This window comes from Mustelus asterias, chromosome 12, assembly GCF_964213995.1.
Source record: "Mustelus asterias chromosome 12, sMusAst1.hap1.1, whole genome shotgun sequence".
NCBI lineage: Eukaryota > Metazoa > Chordata > Chondrichthyes > Carcharhiniformes > Triakidae > Mustelus > Mustelus asterias.
In genome coordinates this window covers 57,555,449-57,566,208 of record NC_135812.1, presented here as the reverse complement: position 1 = coordinate 57,566,208, position 10,760 = coordinate 57,555,449, and the positions used below count along the sequence as shown (strand labels likewise).

At 53.8% G+C, this 10,760-nt stretch overlaps 1 protein-coding gene across 1 annotated transcript in view; it reads left to right on the top strand.

Moving 5' to 3' along the window:
- Window positions 1-6,744: 6,744 nt before the first annotated feature.
- Window positions 6,745-10,760, top strand: part of LOC144502026 (histone H3.3A-like) — a 7,743-nt gene continuing 3,727 nt past the window's right edge. Inside the window, exon 1 of the mRNA XM_078226040.1 lies at window positions 6,745-6,810. Within this exon, the coding sequence (XP_078082166.1) occupies window positions 6,745-6,810 (66 nt within the window). The remainder of the gene's footprint in view (window positions 6,811-10,760) is intronic.

Genomic DNA, 10,760 nt, shown 5'->3' with positions numbered 1-10,760 from the left:
TTACTGATAATGTGACATAAATCCAACATCCCGGTTTAGACCGTCCTCATGTGTGCGGAACTTGGCTATCAGTTTCTGCTCAGTGACTCTGCGCTGTCGTGTGCCGTGAAGGCCGCCTTGGAGAACGCTTACCTGAAGATCCAAGGCTGAATGCCCGTGACTGCTGAAGTGCTCCCCCACAGGAAGAGAACAGTCTTGCCTGGTGATTGTCGAGCGGTGTTCATTCATCCGTTGTCGTAGCGTCTGCATGGTTTCCCCAATGTACCATGCCTCGGGACATCCTTTCTTGCAGCGTATCAGGTAGACAACGTTGGCCGAGTTGCAAGAGTAGGTACCGTGTACCTGGTAGATGGTGTTCTCACGTGAGATGATGGCATCCGTGTTGATGATCCGGCACGTCTTGCAGAGGTTGCTGTGGCAGGGTTGTGTGGTGTCTTCCATTGAGCCAGTGTCTTATCCAATTTACTACCTCCCCATGTATACCCAGCGACTGAACCTTCCTAACTAACCTCCCATGAGGGACCTTGTCAAAGGCCTTGCTGAAATCCAGGTAGACAACATCCACCGCCTTCCCTTCATCCACTTTCCTGGTAACCTCCTCGAAAACTCTAATAGATTGGTCAAACATGACCTACCATGCACAAAGCCATGTTGACTCTCCCTAATAAGTCCCTGTATATCCAAATATTTGTAGATCCTATCCCTTATCACACCTTCCAATAACTTGCCCACCACCGACGTCAAACTTACTGGCCTATAATTTCCCGGATTTCTTTTGGAACCTTTTTTAAACAACGGAACAACATGAGCCACCCTCCAATCATCCGGCACCTCCCCCGTGAATACTGACATTTTAAATATGTCTGCCAGGGCCCCTGCAAGTTCAACACTAGCTTCCCTCAAGGTCCGTGGGAATACCCTGTCCGGTCCTGGGGATTTATCCACTCTGATTTGCCTCAAGACAGCGAGCACCTCCTTCCCTTTAATCTGTAAAGGTTCCATGGCCTCCCTACCAGTTTGCCCTATTTCCGTAGACTCCATGCCCGTTTCCTCAGTAAATACAGATGCAAAAAAACCATTTAGTATCTCCCCCATCTCTTTTGGTTCCATACACAGTGTACCACTCTGGTCAGAACATTGAATACTGGAGTTGGGACATCTTGTTAAAGTTGTACAAGACATTGGTAAGGCCACACTTGGAATACTGTGTGCAATTCTGATCACCCCATTATAGAAAGGATGTTATTAAACTAGAAAGAGTGCAGAAAAGATTTACTAGGATGCTACTGGGACTTGATGGATTGAGTTATAAGGAGAGGCTGAATAGACTGGGCCTTTTTTCTCTGGAGCGTAGGAGGCTGAGGGGTGATCTTTTAGAGGTTTATAAAATAATGAGGGGCATAGATCAGCTTGATAGTCAATATCTTTTCCCAAAGGTAGGGAAGTCTAAAACTAGAGGGCATAGGTTTAAGGTGAGAGGGGAGAGATACAAAAGTGTCCAGAGGATCAATTTTTTCTCTCACAGGGTGGTGAATGTCTGGAACAAGCTGTCAAAGGTAGTAGTAGAGGTGGGTACAATTTTATCTTTTAAAAAGCATTTAGATAGTTACATGGGTACGATGGGTATAGAGGGATATGGGCCAAATGCGGGCAATTGGGATTAGTTTAGGGGTTTTAAAAAAAAAGGGCGGCATGGACAAGTTGGGCCAAAGGGCCTGTTTCCATGCTGTAAACCTCTATGACTCTATGAGAGGGTATCTAGCCATGTCCACCTGACATTCAATGGCATTACCATTGCTGAATCCCCCACTATCAACATCCTGGGAGTTACTACTGACCAGGAACTGAACTGAACCGAACCAGCCATATAAATACTGTGACTACAAGAGCAGGTCAGAGGCTAGGAATTCTGTAGGGAATAACTCACCTCCTGACTCCCTAAAGCACTGTCCAAATCTACAAGGCACAAGTCAGGAGTATGATGGAATACTCCCCACTTGCCTGGATAGATGCAGCTCCAACAACACTCAAGAAGCTCAGCACCATCCAGGACAAAGCAGTCCCACTTGATTGGCACTCCTTCCACGGTGGCACAGTGGTTAGCACTGCTGCCTCACAGCGCCAGGGACCCAGGTTCAATTTCAGCCTTGGGTCACTGTCTGTGTGGAGTCTGCATGTTCTCCCAGTGTCTGCGTGGGTTTCCTCCGGGTGCTCCGGTTTCCTCCCACAGTCCAAAGATGTGTGGGTTAGCTTGATTGGCCATGTTATATTGATCCTAATGTCAGGAATTAGCAGGGTAAATACATGGGGTTATGCGGATAGGGCGTGGGTGGGATTGTGGTTGGTGCAGTCTCGATGGGCCGAATGGCCTCCTTCTGCACTGTAATGATTCTATGATTCTATAAATATTCAGTCCCTTCACCACTGACGGACAACGGTAGCAGTGTGTATCATTTACAAGATGTGAAGCAGGAGCTCACCAAGGCTCCTTTGAGAGCATCTTCCAACCCACTACCATCTCGAAGGACAAGGCCATTAGATACCTGGGAACACCACCACCTGGAAGTTCTCTTCCAAACCACACACCATCCTGACTTGAAAATATATTGCCGTTACTTCACTGTTGCTAGGTCAAAATCCTGGACCTCCCTCCCTGACAGGGACTGCTGTGGTTCAGGAAAGCAGCTCACTGTCATCTTCTCGAGGGCAATTAGGGATGGGCAATAAATGCTGGTCTGCATCCTGTAAATTAATTTTTTTAAATGTATACAACCACAATCTGTAATCTCATGGCCCAGCCCATCTGTTCCTCTGAGCTTCCCAGTGTCTTGCCATTCATTAAATACTCCCTTGTCTTGTTACTTCTTCCAAAATGCATCACCTTGCATTTATCAGGGTTAAATACCATCTGCCATTGCTTTGCCCATCTGACCAACCCATCTATATCTTCTTGTAACCAACAACCATCTTCATTATTAATCACCCTACCAATCTTGGTGTTGTCTGCAAACTTGTTTAACGTTACCCCCACATTCACATCTATATATAGCCTTCTACCATGACCCTTTGTGTCCTATTACTAAGCCAGTTTCAGATCCATCTCGCCAAAATTCCCTGAATTCCATGGGCTTTAACCTTCTCAATCAGTTTCCCACGTGGGACCTTGTCAAAGGCTTTGCTAAAATGCATATAAACTATATCAACTACACTTCCCTCATCCACATATTTGATTACATTTTCAAAAAATTCTAACAATTTTGTTAGGCATGACCTCCCTCTGACAAAGCTAAGTTGATTATCCCTAAATAACCCACGCCTTTCCAAGTGGATATTAATTCTCTCCTTCAGAATTTTCTCCAATAGTTTCCCTACCACTGACATGAGAGTCACCGGTCTGTAATTTTGTGGTTCATCTCTACCACCCTTCTTGAAAAGTTGGACCACAATAGCTGTTTTCCAGTCCTCTGGCACTTTCCCCATGATGTGGAGATGCCGGCGTTGGACTGGGGTAAACACAGTAAGAGTTTTAACAACACTAGGTTAAAGTCCAACAGGTTTATTTGCTACTTTCCCCATGGCCAGAGAGGAATTAAAAATTTGTGTCAATTTCCTGCCTCACCTCCCACAGCAGCCTGGGATGCAATTCATCCAGGCCAGGGGATTTGTCAATTTTTAAGCCCATCAGAGCCTCCAAGACCTCCCCATTTCCTTACAATTCGAAGGGAGATTCCACTTTGATGAGAGGAGAATTATTTTGTTCTTGTAACTCAGTTGGTTTTCAGAACAAAGGACCAATCGTATCATCATGTGACTTGAAGCCACCATCTTTTTTTGGATCAGCAGGAAGTCCATTTAAAAATAGCAGAAAGAATAAACTCTTGACACATTCAGTTTTGGATTTCTTTCCATGTCATATTCACGGAACAGTAAGATGATCCATTTTTGTAGAACAGAAAAGCAAAATATAATGTAAAAGAGACTGAAAAATGATACAAGGGACCTGGGTATCCTTGTATATGAGTCATAAAATAACAGCATGCAGATGCAGTCAGTAATTAGGAGGGCAAATGAATGTTGGCCTTTATTACAGGCCAACATTCCTGTAATAAAGGCCAACATTCTTGGGGGGGAATGGAGGTGTAGTTTAAAATTAGGGAAGTCTTGTTACAACCGTACAGAGCATTGCTGAGACTGCAGCTGGAGTACTGTGCACAGTTTTGGTCACCTTACTTGCATAAGGAGGGCCATACTTGCATACTTGCTAAGTTTATTTATTAGTGTCACAAGTAGGCTTACATTAACAGTGCAATGAAGTTACTGTGAAAATCCCCTAGTTGCCACACTCCGGCACCTCTTCAGGTACTCTGAGGGAGAATTTAGCATAGCCAATGCACCTGACCAGCATGTCTTTCAGACTGGAAGGAAACCGGAGCACCCGGAGGAAATCCACAGAGACACAGGGAGAACGTGCAGATCCACACAGACAGTGACCCAAGCCGGGAATTGAACCCGGGTCCCTGGCGCTGTGAGGCAGCAGTGCTAACCACTGTGCCACCGTGCTGCCCTTTGAAAATTTGAATAGTGGAGCTTGAGATGCCAAATGGCCTACTGCTGCTCCTATTTCTTACGTAACACTTCAAAATATATGTGCTTATCTAATTCTGACAGCATGTGCTTCCCCGATTTTAAGTGACTCACCATTGGTGACTGTGCCTTCAATACCTGGGCCCTAAATTCTGGAATTAATTCTTAAACCTTCTCTCCCCACCTCTCTTCCATCCTTTCATCCATAACTTCAATTCTAGCAAGGTTTTGGTCATCAGGCCTAATTTTGTTTCATATGGTTCAGTGTCACATTTTACTTTACGATGTGCCTGTGAAGTGCCTTGGGGTGTTTTATTACATTAAAGATACTATAGAATTACAAGTGGTTGTTTGAAATTGAGGGCAGTGGAATTATACTGTGTTACTGGGAGGGCAATAGGGTTTTGGGGGTTATGGGGAAGGTAATGGGATTGTACTGGATTACAAGGAGGGCAATGGGATTGTTCTGGATTATGGGGAGGGCAATGGGATTTTACCGGATTGCGGGGAGGGCAATGGTATTATACTGGATTACATGGAGGGCAATACAATTATATTGGATTACGGGGAGGGCAATGGGATTATATTGGATTATGGGGAGGGCAATGGGATTATACCGGATTGCGGGGAGGGCAATACAATTATATTGGATTACAGGGAGGGCAAAGGGATTATATTGGATTATGGGGAGAGCAATGGGATTATACAGGATGATGGGGAGGGCAATGGGATTCATAGAAATCATAGAAACCCTACAGCACAGAAGGAGGCCATTCAGCCCATCGAGTCTGCACCCACCACAATCCCACCCAGGCCCTACCCCCATATCCCTACATATGTACCCACTAATCCCTCTAACCTACGCATCTCAGGACACTAAGGGCAATTTTAGCATGGCCAATCAACCTAACCCACACATCTTTGGACTGTGGGAGGAAACTGGAGCACCCGGAGGAAACCCACGCAGACACGAGGAGAATGTGCAAACTCCACACAGACAGTGACCCAAGCCGGGAATCGAACCCAGGTCCCTGGAGCTGTGAAGCAACAGTGCTAACCACTGTGCTACCGTGCCACCCTTATATTGGATTATATTGGATTACGGGGAGCGCAATGGGATTACACTGGATTATGGGGAGGGCAATGGGATTATATCAGATTACAGGGAGGGCAACAGGATTATACTGTATTACAGGGAGGGTAATGGGATTATACTGGATTACAGGGAGGGCAATGGGATTATACTGGATTACGGGGAGCGTAATGGGATTACACTGGATTACAGGGAGGGCAACAGGATTATACTGTATTACAGGGAGGGTAATGGGATTACACTGGATTACAGGGAGGGCAATGGGATTATACTGGATTACGGGGAGGGTAATGGGATTATACTGGATTACGGGGAGCGTAATGGGATTACACTGGATTACAGGGAGGGCAATGGGATTATACTGGATTACGGGGAGGGTTTTGGGATTATACTGGATTACGGGGAGCGTAATGGGATTACACTGGATTACAGGGAGGGCAATGGGATTATACTAGATTACAGGGAGAGCAATGGGATTATATTGGATTACGGGGAGGGCAATAGGATTATACTGGATTACGGGGAGGGTAATGGGATTACACTGGATTACAGGGAGGGCAATGGGATTATACTGGATTACAGGGAGGACAATGGGGTTGTATTGGATTATGAGTTAGGGGATTGGGATTTTTCAGTGCTGGTGTTGGGCTGTGGGAGTGAAAAGAAATCTTTGGTAAAGGTTTAGGAGCATTTTACTTTACTGCTAACAAAATGCGAATGGCAGGCAGGCAGATAAATGCAGGGATTTGTTCTCACAGCGAGCCCAGCTGCTGTGTGAGGCCTGTGAGCGCTCGCTGCTGTCCTCCCGCTCGCGCTCTCCTCGCGCTCGCTCCGGGTGCCCGAGCTTGCTGCCAGAGAGCGGATCGAAATTCGCCTGAAATCAACCAATCGGAACACACTGTTTCTCCTACAGTTGATTGGTTTGTTTTCAGACAATGGACCAATCGGGATGCGAGTGTAAAGGCCAATCAGAAGCTGGCATTCTGACCAATCGGGGTAGAGCTCGTCCCCCCGAGGGGGCGGTGGGTCACTGGTGACGTCAACGCGCCGGCACGTCCGGGGTATAAATGGCGCAGTCGGCCGCGGCTCGCGGACTAGAGCGGCTCAGAGCGGACAGTAAGCGTGTAGGAGAGGTGAGTGTTGTCGGCGAGCGGGGGTAGTAGGGCAACGCAACCTGCCCGAGAGCGCGCTGGCGACCCGGGATGAGTGATGTGATTCCTGTGCAGGAGCCGGGACAGTATCCGCCGCGGGTTTATGAGAGAGGCGGAGGGTTCCGGCCCGAATCACCTGCAGTCTCACTGACAAAATGGCGGGCGGGGAAGGGGACATGAACAGCCTTTGTCCCACAGCGCTCGGGACAAAGGTAACGGTGGCACAGGGGCCGGAGGGAGAGACAATTGGGGGATTCCTCTCCCAGAGTAACTACTTCCTTGTTGTTCTTCCCCATTGTATCCATTTGCATCCTTTAGTGTGTCCCCCCCCCTTTAGTGTGTCCCCCCCCCCCTTTAGTGTGCCCCCCCCCCCCTTTAGTGTGCCCCCCCCCCTTTAGTGTGTCCCCCCCCCTTTAGTGTGTCCCCCCCCCCTTTAGTGTGTCCCCCCCCCCCCTTTAGTGTGTCCCCCCCCCTTTAGTGTGTCCCCCCCCCCTTTAGTGTGTCCCCCCCTTTAGTGTGTCCCCCCCCCCTTTAGTGTGTCCCCCCCCCCCCTTTAGTGTGTCCCCCCCCCCCCCTTTAGTGTGTCCCCCCCCCCCCCTTTAGTGTGTCCCCCCCCCCCCCTTTAGTGTGTCCCCCCCCCCCCTTTAGTGTGTCCCCCCCCCCCCTTTAGTGTGTCCCCCCCCCCCCCTTTAGTGTGTCCCCCCCCTTTAGTGTGTCCCCCCCCCTTTAGTGTGTCCCCCCCCTTTAGTGTGTCCCCCCCCTTTAGTGTGTCCCCCCCCCTTTAGTGTGTCCCCCCCCCTTTAGTGTGTCCCCCCCCCTTTAGTGTGTCCCCCCCCCTTTAGTGTGTCCCCCCCCCTTTAGTGTGTCCCCCCCCCTTTAGTGTGTCCCCCCCCCCTTTACTGTGTCCTCCCCCTCTTTACTGTGTCCTCCCCCTCTTTACCGTGTCCTCCCCCTCTTTACCGTGTCCTCCCCCCCTTTACCGTGTCCTCCCCCCCTTTACCGTGTCCTCCCCCCCTTTACCGTGTCCTCCCCCCCTTTACCGTGTCCTCCCCCCCTTTACCGTGTCCTCCCCCCCTTTACCGTGTCCTCCCCCCCTTTACCGTGTCCTCCCCCCCCTTTACCGTGTCCTCCCCCCCCTTTACCGTGTCCTCCCCCCCCTTTACCGTGTCCTCCCCCCCCTTTACCGTGTCCTCCCCCCCCTTTACCGTGTCCTCCCCCCCCTTTACCGTGTCCTCCCCCCCCTTTACCGTGTCCTCCCCCCCTTTACCGTGTCCTCCCCCCCTTTAGCGTGTCCTCCCCCCCTTTAGCGTGTCCTCCCCCCCTTTACCGTGTCCTCCCCCCCTTTACCGTGTCCTCCCCCCCTTTACCGTGTCCTCCCCCCCTTTACCGTGTCCTCCCCCCCTTTACCGTGTCCTCCCCCCCTTTACCGTGTCCTCCCCCCCTTTACCGTGTCCTCCCCCCCTTTACCGTGTCCTCCCCCCCTTTACCGTGTCCTCCCCCCCTTTACCGTGTCCTCCCCCCTTTACCGTGTCCTCCCCCCCTTTACCGTGTCCTCCCACCCTTTACCGTGTCCTCCCACCCTTTACCGTGTCCTCCCACCCTTTACCGTGTCCTCCCACCCTTTACCGTGTCCTCCCACCCTTTACCGTGTCCTCCCACCCTTTACCGTGTCCTCCCACCCTTTACCGTGTCCTCCCACCCTTTACCGTGTCCTCCCACCCTTTACCGTGTCCTCCCCACCCTTTACCGTGTCCTCCCCACCCTTTACCGTGTCCTCCCCACCCTTTACCGTGTCCTCCCCACCCTTTACCGTGTCCTCCCCACCCTTTACCGTGTCCTCCCCACCCTTTACTGTGTCCTCCCCCCCCCTTTACTGTGTCCTCCCCCCCCTTTACTGTGTCCTCCCCCCCCCTTTACTGTGTCCTCCCCCCCCTTTACTGTGTCCTCCCCCCCCTTTACTGTGTCCTCCCCCCCCTTTACTGTGTCCTCCCCCCCCTTTACTGTGTCCTCCCCCCCTTTACTGTGTCCTCCCCCCCCTTTACTGTGTCCTCCCCCCCTTTACTGTGCGCCCCCCCTTTACTGTGCGTGTGTCCCCCCCCCCCTTTACTGTGCGTCCCGCCCCCCTATGGGGTGTGTTGTCTCTCCCCCCCCCCCCCCTTTAGTGTGTGTTCCCCCCCCCCTTTAGTGTGTCCCCTTTCGGTGCCACCCCCTGTCCCCTTTCGGTGCCGCCCCCTGTCCCCTTTCGGTGCCGCCCCCTACCCCCTTCGGTGCCGCCCCCTACCCCCTTCGGTGCCGCCCCCTACCCCCTTGGGTGCCGCTCCCTACCCCCTTGGGTGCCGCCCCCCACCCCCTTGGGTGCCGCCCCCCACCCCCTTGGGTGCCGCCCCCCACCCCCTTGGGTGCCGCCCCCCACCCCCTTGGGTGCCGCCCCCCACCCCCTTGGGTGCCGCCCCCCACCCCCTTGGGTGCCGCCCCCCACCCCCTTGGGTGCCGCCCCCCACCCCCTTGGGTGCCGCCCCCCACCCCCTTGGGTGCCGCCCCCCACCCCCTTGGGTGCCGCCCCCCACCCCCTTGGGTGCCGCCCCCCACCCCCTTGGGTGCCGCCCCCCACCCCCTTGGGTGCCGCCCCCCACCCCCTTGGGTGCCGCCCCCCACCCCCTTGGGTGCCGCCCCCCACCCCCTTGGGTGCCGCCCCCCACCCCCTTGGGTGCCGCCCCCCACCCCCTTGGGTGCCGCCCCCCACCCCCTTGGGTGCCGCCCCCCACCCCCTTGGGTGCCGCCCCCCACCCCCTTGGGTGCCGCCCCCCACCCCCTTGGGTGCCGCCCCCCACCCCCTTGGGTGCCGCCCCCCACCCCCTTGGGTGCCGCCCCCCACCCCCTTGGGTGCCGCCCCCCACCCCCTTGGGTGCCGCCCCCCACCCCCTTGGGTGCCGCCCCCCACCCCCTTGGGTGCCGCCCCCCACCCCCTTGGGTGCCGCCCCCCACCCCCTTGGGTGCCGCCCCCCACCCCCTTGGGTGCCGCCCCCCACCCCCTTGGGTGCCGCCCCCCACCCCCTTGGGTGCCGCCCCCCACCCCCTTGGGTGCCGCCCCCCACCCCCTTGGGTGCCGCCCCCCACCCCCTTGGGTGCCGCCCCCCACCCCCTTGGGTGCCGCCCCCCACCCCCTTGGGTGCCGCCCCCCACCCCCTTGGGTGCCGCCCCCTCCCCTCCCCCCCTCGGTGCCAACCCCTCTCCCCCCTCGGTGCCACCCCATCCCCATCATCCCGTTCTCCCACCCCTCCAGTCTCTCCCCAAACACCTTTCAGTGTGCCCCCTCCATTGTCCCCCCCACCTGCCCACTCCTCCGGTGTCCTCTCTTTCCCCCCCCCCCCCCCCACCTCTCCTCTTATGTCCATCCCCCGCCCCACAAACAAAGAACAATACAGCACAGGAACAGGCCCTTCGGCCCTCCAAGCCCGCGCCGCTCCCCGGTCCAGGATTGAATCCTGAATCCAGGATCCCCGCCCAATTTTCCAGCCTATCTACATACCAATATCCTATCCACCGAGCTGTCCCCCACAGCTACGATGCTTTGTTCATTACAACCTATTAACTCACCCCCACCCCCCCCTTTTAGACCATGTGATCTCCAGGGAGAGGCGAAAACCCAGAGTGAAAAACCCCAGGGCCAATATGGGGGAAAAAAAATCTGGGAAATTCCTCTCCGACCCCCTGAGGCGATCGAAACGAGTCCAGGAGATCACAATGGCCCTGATCGGAAAATGCTTCCCAACCCTAGTCATTTCCACTTCCACGAGAAACAAGGAACAATTAGCCCGCGCCGCTCCCTGGTCCAAACTAGACCACTCTTTTGTATCCCTCCATTCCCACTCCGTTCATATAGCTGTCTAGATAAGTCTTAAACGTTCCCAGTGTGTCCGCCTCCACCACCT